The sequence below is a fragment of the Botrytis cinerea genome, chromosome 6 (assembly GCF_000143535.2).
Source record: "Botrytis cinerea B05.10 chromosome 6, complete sequence".
Lineage (NCBI taxonomy): Eukaryota > Fungi > Ascomycota > Leotiomycetes > Helotiales > Sclerotiniaceae > Botrytis > Botrytis cinerea.
In genome coordinates, this window is record NC_037315.1 from 2,133,677 (window position 1) to 2,148,509 (window position 14,833).

A 14,833-nucleotide genomic window follows, 5' to 3' on the forward strand; every position below is an offset into this window, starting at 1 on the left:
TTCAATTTTCATGCGTCTCCTGCTTAATAACAAGTATAAACTTTTCTTTTAACATGCTTATTCAGCCTTTGCTATGCAGTTTACGGAGCCTACAGAGCCTTTTCGTACCACTCATTCAAGAGAGGAGACTATCAATATTGATTGAGCTGAGCTTTGATTGTCCAACCCTAGCCCTAGACCCATGGAGTTCCCAAGTCACTAGTAATGGTTATAAATGCGGATTGACAAAGTCATAAATATAAATTTAGGTATGTCCTACCTGTGAAACAGTTCATATATGTTCTTGTCACTCCAATTACCTTGACTTTCCTTTCCCATCCAAAAGATGCGCTGTGTTTATCATATTACTGGTCTCTTGACCACAACTTTCTTCTCTCTCGCTAGCACCACGCCTCTAGCAAAATCTTCGGTCGCGTCTCTCCCACTTCCTGTCACGGAGCTCCAGTTTCTTGGGGACAAAACTTGGGCTGAAAACATTGCCGTCCGTTCAAATGGCCAAATACTCATCACCCGTCTCGATAAACCGATCCTTCAACTCCTTGACCCTGCCAACCAAACAGCTCCTATAACCCTTCATACTTTCAACACAACAACCTTCATCGGACGTATGCATATTGTCTCACATCCTATTCCTCAATTTCATGTCTATATTAATGTTCTACTTTATGTGTCCTCTCGATTCTCCTACGAGAGCCTAACCTCCTGTTTCCTCATGAGCGCCTTCTTAGAAAGGCAAATATTGACTTCACAGCTCTGCAGTTCTAGGTATTACTGAGATCACACCCTTCTCCGATGTCTTTTATGTCGCCCTCCAAACACCCTACACAGCTGTCTTCACAAAGGCTACTAACTATTCCAATGCCATCTACAAAGTGGACTTAAATACCTTCTCTTCCAAAGCTGGTATCTTAACCTCCGCTCCAACAGTGTCCCACATAGCCGATGTTCCAGAGTCAGTTTTGTTGAACGGCATGGATACTCTAGATCCAGAACATATCCTCATAAGTGATTCAATCCTCGGTCAAATCTACAACCTCAATGTCGCAACCTCCTCTTACACCATTCCCCTTAAGCTCTCGTCTATGGCCATTCCACCGAATTCAGAAGCCCATCTCGGAATCAACGGTATCCATTACCGCTCCCCATATCTCTATTTCGATAATCTCGGTGCAAGTACATTCAACCGCGTACCCATCGCCCCAATCACTGCCGCACCAATAAGTGATAGTGTGTTGTTAGTAAATATAACAGGTCCAGATGATTTCATTATTCGTGAAGATGGTACAGTCTTCCTGTGTGGCAACGATCAAGATACGCTTTTCATGTGGAAACAGGGCATGAGTGAGGTTGTAGCTGTAGCTGGTAGCAACACATCCACAGTACTGGCTGGCGTTACGGCGGGCGCATTTGAGAGGGTTGGAGGAAAGGAAGGGAAGAGATTGTGGTTGACAACTAGCGGTGGTAAGTTCTCTCTACTCTCTTGGAGGTTATGAGAGCTGGAGGATAAACTAATGAATGCTGATACATACATATCCATAGCCCAAGCCCAGCCTATAAATGGCACGATAACTACAGGGGCTACAGTATCATATGTTGATACTAATTGCATCTAGAGTGCAATTGCGGCAGACAAGAACGAGGAGAGCATTTTAATGTTAACGAATTACAGAGGACCAGAGGTTAGGATGGTTTGCGGGGAAAGCTATATTCAGAAGTGTTTATTATTCATCTATTGTCTACGAACATTAGCCAATCTCAACGAAACACTGTCAAGAAAATGGCAAAATGAAATCCCCGGGAGTCAAGAGAGTGATAATACTTAAGGTTCAATTTAAACACGTTGTTGACCAATTAGTGCCTGTTACATTCGCACTGCACCTGATTCAGTTTTGAATGGATAATTATTCTCCGAGATGTCATCCTGTGATATTAATTCGGGTTAAAGTATTATGCAGTGTTCCTACTGCACAGTACCAACCAGATTGCTCCGATTCTCACTTACAAGCACAAGTCATCATCTAATTAAAACGCATATCGAATGTGATAGATGCCTATGCTATTATCTTCCTGCATTTTTAGTCCAGAAAAGCACTTATTCAACGAATCGCGCCAAACACCATTTATCCTCCTCCCCATTTCAACCCCACCCCCTCTTCTCCCGCCCTAATCCCACCCACCACCCACCTGATCTCAATTTATTTCGCCATCCCACCATCCCACCATCCTCTTCATATCCGAACAATCCTCCCACAAACCCAATCTTCGTCCCATACTAGTTTATCCATCTTGTCAGAAAGCACAGGGCAAAACCTAGCAACAACCGCTCTTCTATTGAAGTAACTAATTCTCACTCGATTAGCCTACACCACACACTTTCCACCATGGCATCCATGTATAAAGATGCCGTGATAGTCCACACGTCGCCTTATCAGCCGCCTCCTTCGCCACGCCACATGCGCAATTTATCGATTTCCTAAGGACTAGTTCATGCTTTAGGATCGGTTACCAAGCATAGCATTGTTGCTAAGCGCAGCTTGGTATCTTACCCCGTAGCTAATGAATCTATGATTCAGCTGTTGTGATTAGTTTATGTATGCATGTGTGTCCTTAAATCTGCATCTTTATTGCCAATTTCTATCCGTTAGTGGTTTGGTAACTTAAAGTCTAACTCGGATTCTGTTAAGACTTCATCCCACTCACTACACACATCGACAGATGGCTTCCACTCAGCTTTTAATTTCAACAAAATGCACTACTCTCCATGCAAGCAAACACCAATCATTGGGCATTGTAAAAATCAAAGATTCGCAGGTGAGTGAGATTTGGGCAGCAAGCTAATTTCTAGTCTCTACCCCTAGTTGCCCTAGTAAAGTAACATCAAATACCCATACACATGTCTGATTGGTTGAATTAAAACAAATCCCCCCCAATATCCACAGCTCGCTCCCAAAAGGGAGAACGGAGTTAGTTGACTTTCTTTCCCCATTAAAAATCTTGAGTTGTGAGCTCGTGAGATATAAGTATAGTAAGATTACCCGAATCTGCCCTACAAAGATGTGAAATAATGTATGAAGATGTTTTCCCGAGGTGCTTTCCCATGTTGAATTAGATTTCGATACTGAACATCGTATCTTTAGTGTATTGATTGGACTGTAGCCATCGGTTCGGGGGTTCGGTTTACGGGTTCTAGAGACTAACAGAGCACTAAAGAAAGCAAATGAAGGTCATGGGGTATCAATAGAGGAGGAACACTAGGACTACGGATTTACACTCCCTCCATATTCATTGAACCTACCATCCTCCAACAGTCAATCTCCTTACATGATGTCCTCAACTTATTAACTTAAGAGCATTAATTCCCTCCCATCCTACCCCCAAGTTCTAACACATTCCGACACCGCCGAATCAATTCCACCAAAAAAGCGCCCCCCTCCCCCCCTTACGAATCCCACCACCTTCTCACCCCAAACTGCGCCGCTAACCATGTTGCCGAGGAACCTTCTTCATTCACTTCACTAATGGCACGTATGTTTTAGCACATTTCAAGGTACGGCCTAGTTTCCGTCTTCCGTTTTTTTTCCGCCAGTCGGTCCAAACTAATTATGGTTAATGGTGCTGAACGAATCGTGCTATATCGTACTAATTACAAGAGTCATTGAAGAAAAGAGCCCTATATTCATTTCTTAGACATAGCGTTATGCAAGAGGAAGGATCGTAGAAGTTTGGAAGGCAAGCACGTTCAATAATAGGAATTGCATACCGAATCCGACATGTACTGCATCTGATTGCCCTGATATCAATTTCAGGCATTAGAACACCACAATTTTTCTTGGTTTTTTTAGTTCAAATTCGACCAATCAGACAGCTTCTCAAGCCTTTGTTTCTTGCACATTCCATCGTGTGGCAAGTTTATTTATCAAATCCTCAAGTTTGATATAGAGATGTTCATCAAATCACCAAAATGCAATAACTAATTGATCATCTCAAACCTCCTACTCATCCTCGACAATCCGACACCAAAAATTCAGGGTCCTTCCGCCACCTACGCTGAACGTTACATAACAAATATAGCCAAATCGTCATTTCCACGTGGTATGCCTGTTCAGTCTTCTAAATATTCATGCTGTACCACATAGCCGCCTTGCGCACCTGCGTGAGAACTGTGTGATTGCGCTGCCGTTCCTTAACTTATTCAAGTGCGTACAAGCAAATGAAGTAATAATTCCATCTGATCAAATCTCCTTTGTATGAAAGGTAACAATAGGCTGTCAATACCGATATTGGGCAAATCAATTTTCAGCCTCAAAAGTTGGACGGAAAGAAGAGGTCGTGTGAACAAACAAAGCTCTCAGCCCCTTCATCCACATTCGCTAATCCGCTTACGATTTTGAGTGTTTGGGAAGCGACGATTAGGAGAATAGCGAATAATGCAGTCAGATGGTTATCAAGAATCTCACAAAGAGTAGAAGGATAGATACCAGTGGGGAACTTTCACGACACTCTGACTACACATTCTTGAATCTTGAATGTCCCCTCCATTGACCCATGACCTCCGACCATGTGTGTATCCGGGGAATACTGTGCATCAAATCCGACGTACGGCTTATGCTATTTTCCACTCACGAAGATAAAGCAGAGAAAGTGCCGCTCTGCACAGATGATAGCAAGGAGCTGATCTTTCTTATGGTTCAACAGTTACAAAGATTTTCAGCAAATGATTTTCCAAGCTCTCGCACCTCACCGCTATGTTGATTATTGTTTATTCTCTTGTTGATCCATCCCGTGGTGCTCACTTTGACGGTTTGGTGGTTTGTGCTTTTTTGCTACTTCAAGGATCAATCGCAGTTCACAGTCCGTATTTTAGTGAAAGTAAAATCATGAAATCTTGGGACAATAATATAGGGAGTACATATGACCGACAATTGTCGGACCACCCACTCCGAAAAATGGCCGATGCTGTGGTTCGCCTAAGCCTCTCACAATCTCATTCGTGAATCATAATAAATGGACATTCTGGGATATTCTGGTTTGTGCAAGAGGCGATTTCGCTGACGGATCTCCTCGATGCGGCTGAATCTCCTCGGGTTTGACAATCCAAATGATGAATCACAAGGCTGTGCTGGCGATACGAAATTGTAGGCCTTGAACCACGAGAGAACGCGACGACTATGTTGTGGCAATACTCGTACGTGATCTTGTCACTAAGTCAAGAATCAAGATGCCTCACTACAATAAGCTTTTACTTGTTAACTTGTAACCCTGATCCTGTAGGCCAAGGCACCAAAGGCAGAGAAAAAAGATCAACATGTTCAACATCATCATCGCTGCACCACTGCTGTCATCATACTCATAATAGCCTTAATAGGATGGTATAAGGTTTATCACTACTTTATACTGTCTTGAAAGGATAGTAGAGCCAGGGGTTGTTTTCAGGGTCCTCTGCATTTAGTAATTTGTTTGAAATCGTCGAGAATATTTTGCAGGGAATTATTTCCATGGGATCGACAACGTGAGAAAGACGGAACATCATGGGAACACAGAATTTGTTTGATGAGCAGTGAGCTTGGATAGCGTGTGTTCCGAGGTTTGGAATAATGTTCGAGGAGGGGTTAACAACTGACAGCGAACCCGAGTCAACTTGTCATATGTTAGGAATTGAAATCTGCATGGCTCTCCTTGAGTGTTGAACTTTTGACGCTTTGAAGAGACGATCTGATTAGAATTTGATATGAAACCTGAACAGAAGGATTGAAGCGCTTCTTTCTACTCCCGAGGAGTCATAAACGCTCGGCATCGGAAACAGTTTCATGATTTGTATTCTTAGTTTGCTGATCTGATCTTCCAACGTCTTAATGTGCTGCTGTAAATGGAAATTATGATGAGCGGGGAAAATCTCACGATACTTGTGGCTCGCAAGCAGCTTTTTCGAAGGATACGTAGGGATTCTTATATCGGTACGTACGGCACCTACCAGTCATGTCGTTGGACCCGTACCAATTCAAAATCCCGGCGCTTCAAGAGATTAGCGGTCCCGTCTACCTTATTTGTATACCTCCTCTATTACTCGCTACATCTATAAGGGGCAAAAAAGGCAGTCGATCTTCTTGAGTTGAGTGCTTCGATCAAGAAATGCTTGAACACCTTTGATGTTTCGATGCTTAATGCTTGTGGGAGTTAAGTGGCTTTGATTGATCCCGTGCGTAATTACATCATGACGACGTGGGTCCTCTTTTGCAAGTTCTGTGTTTCTAAGTTTCTTGACCTACCGTTGAAAAAGTGTATTGTTGTATTGAAACCTTTTTGGGCAGATTTGAGATTTTTAGTTCAGGGGTACTCGTACACAAACACATTTTCGTACAATTATGTATAGGATCCCATAGAAAAGAGAGGAGAATCGAAAGCAGGAGAAGGGGTCAAGGATTTAAATCTGCTGGAAATGCTAGGTATGTTAGATGACGGACAGCAGTTTTAAGTGTGAAATGGCCATGATGTTCAAGATAGCCTCAGAATGAATAGGATCGTCTTGCAAGTTATAAGCCGAGTAGGATTGTGGTGTGATTTGTATTGGTAGATCTTGAAGAGGCTATTATCAATAAATACGTTCTTGCAAGATGCAATGTTGATTTGGTAAAACTACTCCGATGTCAGTTTGAAGCTGCTCGACCATTCATAAATAGTTATGCCTACCGACTAAAATAATCAATTTGACTAGGTCCTCCCTCAGTGACGCCCGCATACGAAGAACAAGTAAGGAAGAACTGAAAAATATCATCCAAAATGTCGACAGCTAACTTCACTTGACCTAAGTGCATATAAACGTTGTCAGGCTCTCCATAAATCCATAATTCCTTTACGAAGCTCTTCTTGTTTTGTTCTCTGCATTGGGTCTCGCAACATCCTACTCTATCCGATCTCTCCATCTCTCCATCTCTCCGTATGTGCGTGCAGCGTGAGTCTCATTGATTCATCGTAATGCTGGTGACATGATGCACGGCGTTTCCATCGTATTTCTTCCTGGCCTTGCGATTGTGTACTAGCACATCCAATATAACACTGGGAAATGCTCCCTTCTCCTTCCCAGCAGCTTGACAAAGTCAGAGTCTGACAGTGACACACAGTTGACCACGCGTGAACACTGAACTCTTGACTAATAAATCGTCGAACTCACCGAGACGAGCGAGCAAATTACAATCAAGTACCGAAGTACTCTTCACCTGTGCATGCTCAGAGTCCACTGAAAAGGAAACAGGACACCCACAATAAAATCCAACCCATGAAGGGATAACCCAATTTAACCTGACCCCCACTCAACTCTTTTGGGAAGACACTCAAAATTTGCATCGACAAAGAGATTTTTTGAGCCCTTTCATCCATGAATCCTTAACCCGACTATCTGGATATCACAATTAAGGAAGCCCTTTGACTCTTGCATACAGGAAGCGGACGACGGCGTTACGGCACGTTGCATCTACCTAGGAACGTCTAAACGATCCTTCCATTGCATTTTCCTCTTTGCTTTGCATGATGGGGTGGATACTCAGACATGTACGCTATTTTATATTCAAGTGTGATCATTGGTGACACTCCGTAGGTGGAAATGCTGTTCCTTGAGTAACACGCACGTTTTGAACACATCAACACTTCCCTCAATACACTTCATTCCCATCGCTGTAGTTTCAAATTACTTTCATATAATGGAAATGCTGTAGTGTCACTCACAACCGCTAACCATGATGATTTAATAATCCGATCAATAATCACCTACCGATGGTGCCGTATTGTGCTACGTCTCTCTACTCCACCTAAAATTTGCTCCTTTTGATTAAACAATAGATAGGGTTTCTAAGTCACAACCAACGATTCGGAGTTCCCTTCAACACGCACACGCACACACATGCACACGCGCGCACTCTCACTCTCCCTCTCTCTTTTCAAAAAGTAAGGTTCTGACCGTTGTGTTAAGAGGTCCGGGATCATTCTCGGTCAGGGGTGGATCAAGCATAATTTGTTGTGGCATAATTGGCACTTCGGAATCTACCAGAAAAGTATAGCGTCACATAATCACAGGTGTTAAGATCTGCAGCGACGTATCCTAGTGCTTGACGGCTTTATCAGGGTCCACTACAACTTGCAAAAAGAGAGCATGGGAGCCAAGCTAGGGAGAGACACCGGGCATGGTAGGTTGAAAAAAGCTGGGAGGGGAGAAAAGTAGAGGGACGCTGCTGCCCGCCGCCCCCTCGGTTTAAGTACTTTTTTACTTCTTTCTATTGAATGTGTGAATCTGTCAGGAAGACGAATGAATAAAGTGTATTAGATGAATAGACACATGTACATATAGTGTATATGCCATCAACACTCTCCCTACTCACTACTAAATGTCCCATCTCCAGCAGAGTTCGCTGAAAAAGAGAATCTAATTCATCATTGAAGGAACTGTAACTCGAAGGATGATTAAGAATGTGAATCTTTGCTGTGCCATCTATCTATTTTCTCAATATGGAAAGTGTAAGGATATACTTGAGTACGTACTGTGCGGGAGTAATAAGAATTGTGAGAGTGATATGACTGGGGATCCGTTACTCGACGCTGCCCCTTCATTACGACCTCACTTGAATTAGCTTTGTGCATGCTACACAAGGACGTCTAACCTTTGCATTGTTTAGGATCTATATCTCTTCTGCTGATTCAAGTTGTTCCATCATGTAGTAGCAGCAAGTAGTTTCAAGTACCGGTACATGTTCTAATATCGACGACACACCTCCTATGTGAAACGAAGAAGAGATCATCTAGATACCCAAAAACCTCATCACGCACCGTTTGATATACATCTACTTCCATGACTTGTTCAAGCATCCATACCTACGTGAACCCATCCTCTCAGGCTGCCCGTCGAAATAGTCCATGTTATGCCATCCAACCACATCTCGACTTGAATAGATGAAAGTTGTTCATTTCCGGATCGATACACCTCCTCTCGAAGTTGTATCCCCTTTAGTCTTAGCCCTTCCGCATTTATCCTGTCCTCGTCGTCCTTTTATATTTATTTCCCTGAACCAAGTTAGTGACAGTCAAAGGATACCGATACTCTATTACTACACTGGGCTGGCAAATCTTTTGGTGTCACGGCGGATTTTTTGAATGGATACACTACACAACACTAAAAGTAACCCCAATATACTCGAACCTTCCCAACCATAACCTACCACACATTACACCACACACCTTTTCCCACTGTTTTCCACCAAAAAATCTCTCTTTCGGAAAGAAAAAAAAGAGGGAGAAAGAGAAGAAAGATTCCTTTTGACCAAACATTAAAAAGAAGAAGAGATTCGATGCAAATTATTTTTGCTCGTAGCTCTTCTGAGCTTTCATCCTAAAAGAAAAGAAGAAGACGGAAAAAACAATCCAACTCCTATCAAAAAGTTTCAATTTTATTCGATTTCTCTTCTACAGCAAAAGATACCCCATTATTATATTTTTGTACTACTACTACTGCTACTACTACTGCTCCTGCTCCTGCTACTGCTGCTCCTGCTACCACCACCACCACCACTACTACTACCACCATCACCATCTCTTCGAATCCAATCACGAACATTCACTCCAAGCCACTGCCCATCGCTTTCTCTTTGGCAACGCCATCCCATCACCATACAACACCGCCTCAGGTCTGCCTGTAAGACATCCATCTTGGTTTAAGAAGTTGTTGGCAAGAAACCTTATATCCTGCTCAAAGCTGTACATCTCAGCCTAGTCGAGCAACCAGCTCACACCTCACGACTCCCTTTAATCATGGCTTCACCAACTGAAGCAACGGTTCCCGCCATCCCGCCAACCTCCTCCTTGGAACCCAGCACCGCCAATCCATCACTGGCCGACTCTCCATTAACAAACGATTCATCGAGCACCTCTTCATCAGATGCAAATGGAGGAAGCACGCCAGCAAACACGTCTGCTAGTCGTACACCATCAATCAAGAGGCCAAAGCTTGGTACTAGAAAGTCTAGCGGTACTATAATAGTACCGCGCGAACATCCGCGCGTGGAATTAAAAGAAGGGGACGAGGTCTTCGACGAGGATGATGCAAGAGCCATGAGTCCAAGGAGGAACAGTGAGGATTTGGAGAAGATGAGTCAAGATGCCAGAGCGCAACTCAACGAGTATGTTATCCTCCCTACTATCCCATGACACCTAATCACAGTCGATACGCAACATCAAACAATACTAACTCGGTACTTCCCATAAAGACACGCGAAACTCCTTCAACAATCTCTCCTCGAAATATTCAATCGAATCGAAGCTGTCAAGGAGGAGCACGATAAACTCGATAACAACAACAAATTCTTGCAGAAGTACATCGGAGACTTAATGTCCACGTCTAAGATTACATCTACTGGTGCTGGAGGCCGAAAGAAATAGCCACTAGCCGTGGAAACCAAGGAAGTAGAGGAGGTATGTCGAAAACGGAAGGCATCGCGGCATCAAGGCTGGTCAGGTCGAAAAAAGAACAAACATACCAAAGAGGACCGAGAGGTATGACATGATGCGCGGGACCAGGAAAAAGGCGAACCACATATTGATACCCCTCAAATACATACGATCACACACATCCCGCTTTCATTAACGACTCATGATTTTTCTCGATAGTGATCATTGCAAAGAGCTTGCAAAGAGATCACAAGAAAGATCACCACTTCCACCATACTACTTTACGACATCATCCTCTTATTTCCTGGTCTCCACACAAATTTATAAGTCTCATCTTAAATAACACAGCTGGCTGTACATCAACACCGGCATCAAATATCTGCTGCAACGACGACGATCAAGCGACTCAGAAGGGGACGAAGATGAGGAGGCATTATAACGGCGTACTTTTCGGCTTGGGTTTTCTGGTTCAATCTAATTCATCGAACATTCTGGGAGCTTTATCTCAGAACCCCCTTTTTTGATTACTCGGTTTGGGCACTTGCTTTCGTTTTGGCAATGGGGGGTAGGCTCCATCATGGCATTATTGGCATGGCTTGGCATTTGTGATTTTTCTTTTTGGCTTCTATGATGACATTGCATTTGGAACTGGCTCTGGCATCACTTTCATCATTTATCATCAGCGACAGGCGTTTAATTTCTTTTTTGAATTCAAATTCTTTCGTTCCTCATTTGGTATCCTCAATTCGACGAACACATACAAATCACGCATACTTTTTACGGGAAAGCAAAATCCGCAATGCTTGTCTCTGGTTCAGTGGGTCAAGTCGCTGTATAGCACGATACCACACCATGCCCTCGGAGTAAACGTTAGACTGGAATGTATAGGATGGAACGATTGAAACTCGGGGGGTGGCGAAGGAGACAAAAGAAACAGAACTGGTTTGAAGAACAGTCATATTGTTATTCATGAGTGACCAGTGGGGATAGGGGGTGCAATCATGTTTTGGGGAGTAAATGGAATGGATGGGGGTTGGGAAAGGGTCTCGGAAGGTGGTTGCTGGAGGAGGAGCAGAGAGGGAAGAGAAAGTGTGTATTATAGATGCGGTACAATACAACACAACAATACAAATTTATGGTTTAATGCAACTGGGCTGTAGAATACAAGGTGTGATGTTTGGGTCTGACTTCGATGGGAGATGAGTATGACACCGGATTGCGTTGTTTCTGAAATGAGTAGAGAATGATGTATGATAATGAGATAGCTATCATCTGAATGCGTACCAGATGAAGATGCCCCTTCGTGACATGAACCCATCACCCACCACCCATCACCCACCACTCACCACTCACCACTCACCACCCAACAAGATATCCGCACGCACGCACGCACGCCCGTCCGACTAGATCTGCTTTCTTTTCGCCAGCGAGATAAGCCAACTTGCCACGAAGGGAAATGAATGTCTTCAAATCTCATGTACACATACAAGCACGACACCTCATTCGGATTTCCTCATTTTCGACCAAAGTTAGAAGAGATTAGACAAGTTGTCCTAGAACGGGTAAGATGTAGCTGTCTGTCTATGAATGCTCACTTGTTGATATCACACACGCACAGACGCACACATGCACACACGCACACGCACACGCACATAATATATATAAATATACTAGACATTTGAAGCGGTGACCATGATGTTCAAAATCACAGCCCGCTACCGTCCAAAGTTTATTCTCTATTTTATCTCCTTCCGAATACCCAATTTTTAACCTCCTTCCTAATCTCCAATCTCCAACCTCCAATTTCCAATCTCTTCCTCATACTCACTTCCCCTTCTTGAACTAACCGCCTCTCTCTCTCTCTTTATAGCCTCTTCTCGTGTCCTCTTCCATGTCCAATTCCCATACAATTTCTTCACGCCATGTTTCTTCTATCTTTCATTTAGCCAGTTCATATAGCCTTACCTTTCCCAATAAATTTCTCACATAATTAAACACATCCTCACCTGCTACCATTTTTCTTAATAGTATGCAACAGCTTATATGTGCCGTCACTTTTATCCTCATAGAATAACACAACACGATAACCTCATGTCACTCTAAAGGCTTTCCAATAATGTTAAAAATTTACTCATTATTACCGGATATACTGCCATTCCTGCTTTCCCTCGAGTAATTGAATCAACCGAACAAACAAGTTCGCGCCCTCCCTTGAAAAGAAAATAACAACAAACAGACAAAAACAATAACAACGATATCAACAATGATAGCAATAATTTGCATGACAAGAAATGAACGCATTGGAATCTCATACCATGATTGACAAAACCAAACCCAAATGAATAGCGAGCAATACTTAGTCCACCTATGCCCAAGTCTCCTAGGTTTCTCCATCAAATATAACAGAAACTCGAACTCTGGACTACACCTCATGTTCCACATCCTCCTCATGGTTTGCTTCTCTCCTTAAGCATTATCAACGTTACTTAAAACTCTTCTTTCAATATCCTTTCCCCTCCCATTCCCACTGGCATTCGATTGCCTCGAGGCCTTTCTCAACGAGGGAGAGGACCTTGGCTCATCCTCATCGTCAATGGCCTTTGAGGATGCAGGGGTAACGTTCCTTTGTCTTTTAGTGCCAATTGCATTGGTGGATGTAAAAAGATTGGAAGTCCTTCTAGTGGAACCATCACTTGCAGTTCGCTGATTGTTAGGGCCAGTGATTTCCGATAAGGCTGCTGGACTTAGATTTTCGTTCTCCTTGTTGGCGCAACTCTGCGAAGAAGAATCCAATCTTCTGGTGTCACGGAGTCGAGCCTCTTCAATTTGAGATACTAGTCCTTCGGGTGCATCCAGTGCACCGATTGCACGTGGTATTGGTACACGATCGACGGGGCCTACTCTGCTAGTACCTCTTTGCAAAGACGACTGTCGAAGTGACATTGTGTTTGCTGAGGTCAATTCAGATCCATTCTGTGGTGTATTAACAGGTACAGGGGGCAATAATGCTTCACAGAGCGATTCATATGCGCCCGTACTCTGCATATCATTGTTTCGAGATGCCTTCTCGATTATCATAGGATCTGATACGTTTCGAATACTACCTGTCTGTACACTAGAATCGATTGAAAGATCTGGCATAGAAGTATCGGTCGAGACCCCTTGACGACGCCAGCCTGCAAAGGCAGGACGTGTTGGATCAGAAGTGAATGGGTCGAAGTTTGGAGGTTTTGAGAATGGTGCCGGTGGTGGTGGCATAGAGTTTGACTGCGAAGACAAGAAACCAATGTTTTGTGACTTTCGTGGAGAATGGGCATGAGCCTCGTCATCTTCTTCAACCTGTTTCGGCGATGGATGTTGATTGTAGAGAGGTGCAACAAGAGCCACCTGGCGCCACATGGCCGCATTTGGCCATGCAATCGAAGAGGCTTCCAAAACGTCTAATAGTTGTTAGGATGATAATCTATCACAATAGAAATAACAATAAATAGATGTACCTAATGGAGCATGCTGAAACGAGAAAGCCACTAAGTTCTTCATACGCTCGAAAGGCATAGAAATATTGTCTCTTGGAATACCTTCCGATACCACTACCTTTACACGTCCAAGGTCGTCTCCGGGGTTCCAATAACTTTGCGATAGAAGTTCTCGATGAAAGGCAGGAAACTCGAGTTTTTTGCAATCTCCCTGTTTATCGAACTCTATAGGTTGTTAGGCGATGCTGGCTCTCGGTCATTCCAATAGCCAAGCATATACTCGGTGCAGGTGAAAAAGAAGAATGATTTAATTACCAACACTAGTTTCGAGAACTGTTGGCCACGGGCCGTTTCGATGAAAGAGTTTGGTACTTAAGACTAGTCAATACATCTACTACTTGCCTGCGACAAATTTTTGAGGCCTACCCAGCAATCTGTCCATCGACAAATACACGAGCTTCAAACATAACACGTTCCGCATGTCTGCTGCTTATATGATGTACATAGCGGCTGGCTTCGGGATTTTGCCAAGAGTGGATAGAAATTCGGAAGGACTCTCCAGCAGGTAAGCTTGGAATGAAACAAGTAACCGTAGGGATCAGTAGAGCAGTGGTCTGCGAGTAATGGACTTCTGCGATGACATTAGTTTGGAATACACTGGCATTTAATTTGGAAGCAAGTACATACCGGGGTCCTGAACAACTTGACAGGAAGTCTTGAACTCTTGCAATGGGATCTTGCATAGTTCATGTGGAAACATGAGAACATCCCAATTCTGATAACGCATTGTAAATGGCTTTTAATCACTAAGAATTCGATTATAAGCTGATAGGCTATGGCATAACCACAAGCAAGTGTTGAAGCAAATCTTGAAAGAAAGAGAAAGAAAGGCAGCAGTGATAAAATCTTAGATCTGGGGATAGAGCAAA

At 43.3% G+C, this 14,833-nt stretch overlaps 4 protein-coding genes across 4 annotated transcripts; 2 read left to right on the forward strand and 2 right to left on the reverse strand.

Moving 5' to 3' along the window:
- The first annotated feature begins 261 nt into the window (after positions 1–261).
- BCIN_06g06090 (hypothetical protein) lies at positions 262–1,866 on the forward strand. Its single transcript, XM_024693652.1, has 3 exons — positions 262–605; positions 760–1,461; positions 1,540–1,866. Exons 1-3 carry the CDS (start codon positions 326–328, stop codon positions 1,611–1,613), a joined length of 1,056 nt encoding a protein of 351 aa, XP_024549438.1. The 5' UTR covers positions 262–325; the 3' UTR covers positions 1,614–1,866.
- A 4,323-nt stretch (positions 1,867–6,189) lies between these two features.
- Positions 6,190–7,200, reverse strand: BCIN_06g06100 (hypothetical protein). Its single transcript, XM_024693653.1, has 2 exons — positions 6,688–7,200; positions 6,190–6,633 (listed from the first exon to the last, which is right to left on the reverse strand). The coding sequence occupies exons 1-2, from the start codon at positions 6,918–6,920 to the stop codon at positions 6,531–6,533; spliced, it is 336 nt and encodes a 111-aa protein (XP_024549439.1). The 5' UTR covers positions 6,921–7,200; the 3' UTR covers positions 6,190–6,530.
- Positions 7,201–9,080: 1,880 nt separating this feature from the next.
- BCIN_06g06110 (hypothetical protein) lies at positions 9,081–11,714 on the forward strand. Its single transcript, XM_001549174.2, has 2 exons — positions 9,081–10,160; positions 10,248–11,714. The coding sequence occupies exons 1-2, from the start codon at positions 9,793–9,795 to the stop codon at positions 10,417–10,419; spliced, it is 540 nt and encodes a 179-aa protein (XP_001549224.1). The 5' UTR covers positions 9,081–9,792; the 3' UTR covers positions 10,420–11,714.
- An 831-nt stretch (positions 11,715–12,545) lies between these two features.
- On the reverse strand, positions 12,546–14,818 carry BCIN_06g06120 (hypothetical protein). Its single transcript, XM_001549177.2, has 5 exons — positions 14,592–14,818; positions 14,331–14,535; positions 14,220–14,275; positions 13,926–14,129; positions 12,546–13,868 (listed from the first exon to the last, which is right to left on the reverse strand). Exons 1-5 carry the CDS (start codon positions 14,689–14,691, stop codon positions 12,895–12,897), a joined length of 1,539 nt encoding a protein of 512 aa, XP_001549227.1. The 5' UTR covers positions 14,692–14,818; the 3' UTR covers positions 12,546–12,894.
- Positions 14,819–14,833: the final 15 nt, after the last annotated feature.

Excerpts from the sequence above, each read along its gene's own strand:
- BCIN_06g06100 (XM_024693653.1), bottom strand. The coding sequence starts at position 6,920 with ATGGAGAGATCGGATAGAGTAGGATGTTGCGAGACCCAATGCAGAGAA. Across the intron at positions 6,634-6,687 it reads CAAATTGATTATTTTAGTCG|TTTTACCAAATCAACATTGC; the intron begins GTAGGCATAACT and ends ACATCGGAGTAG.
- BCIN_06g06110 (XM_001549174.2), top strand. The coding sequence starts at position 9,793 with ATGGCTTCACCAACTGAAGCAACGGTTCCCGCCATCCCGCCAACCTCC. Across the intron at positions 10,161-10,247 it reads GCCAGAGCGCAACTCAACGA|ACACGCGAAACTCCTTCAAC; the intron begins GTATGTTATCCT and ends CTTCCCATAAAG.
- BCIN_06g06090 (XM_024693652.1), top strand. The coding sequence starts at position 326 with ATGCGCTGTGTTTATCATATTACTGGTCTCTTGACCACAACTTTCTTC. Across the intron at positions 606-759 it reads CACAACAACCTTCATCGGAC|TTCTAGGTATTACTGAGATC; the intron begins GTATGCATATTG and ends ACAGCTCTGCAG. Across the intron at positions 1,462-1,539 it reads GTGGTTGACAACTAGCGGTG|CCCAAGCCCAGCCTATAAAT; the intron begins GTAAGTTCTCTC and ends ACATATCCATAG.
- BCIN_06g06120 (XM_001549177.2), bottom strand. The coding sequence starts at position 14,691 with ATGCGTTATCAGAATTGGGATGTTCTCATGTTTCCACATGAACTATGC. Across the intron at positions 14,536-14,591 it reads TCAAGTTGTTCAGGACCCCG|AAGTCCATTACTCGCAGACC; the intron begins GTATGTACTTGC and ends ATGTCATCGCAG. Across the intron at positions 14,130-14,219 it reads AGTTCTCGAAACTAGTGTTG|AGTTCGATAAACAGGGAGAT; the intron begins GTAATTAAATCA and ends AACAACCTATAG.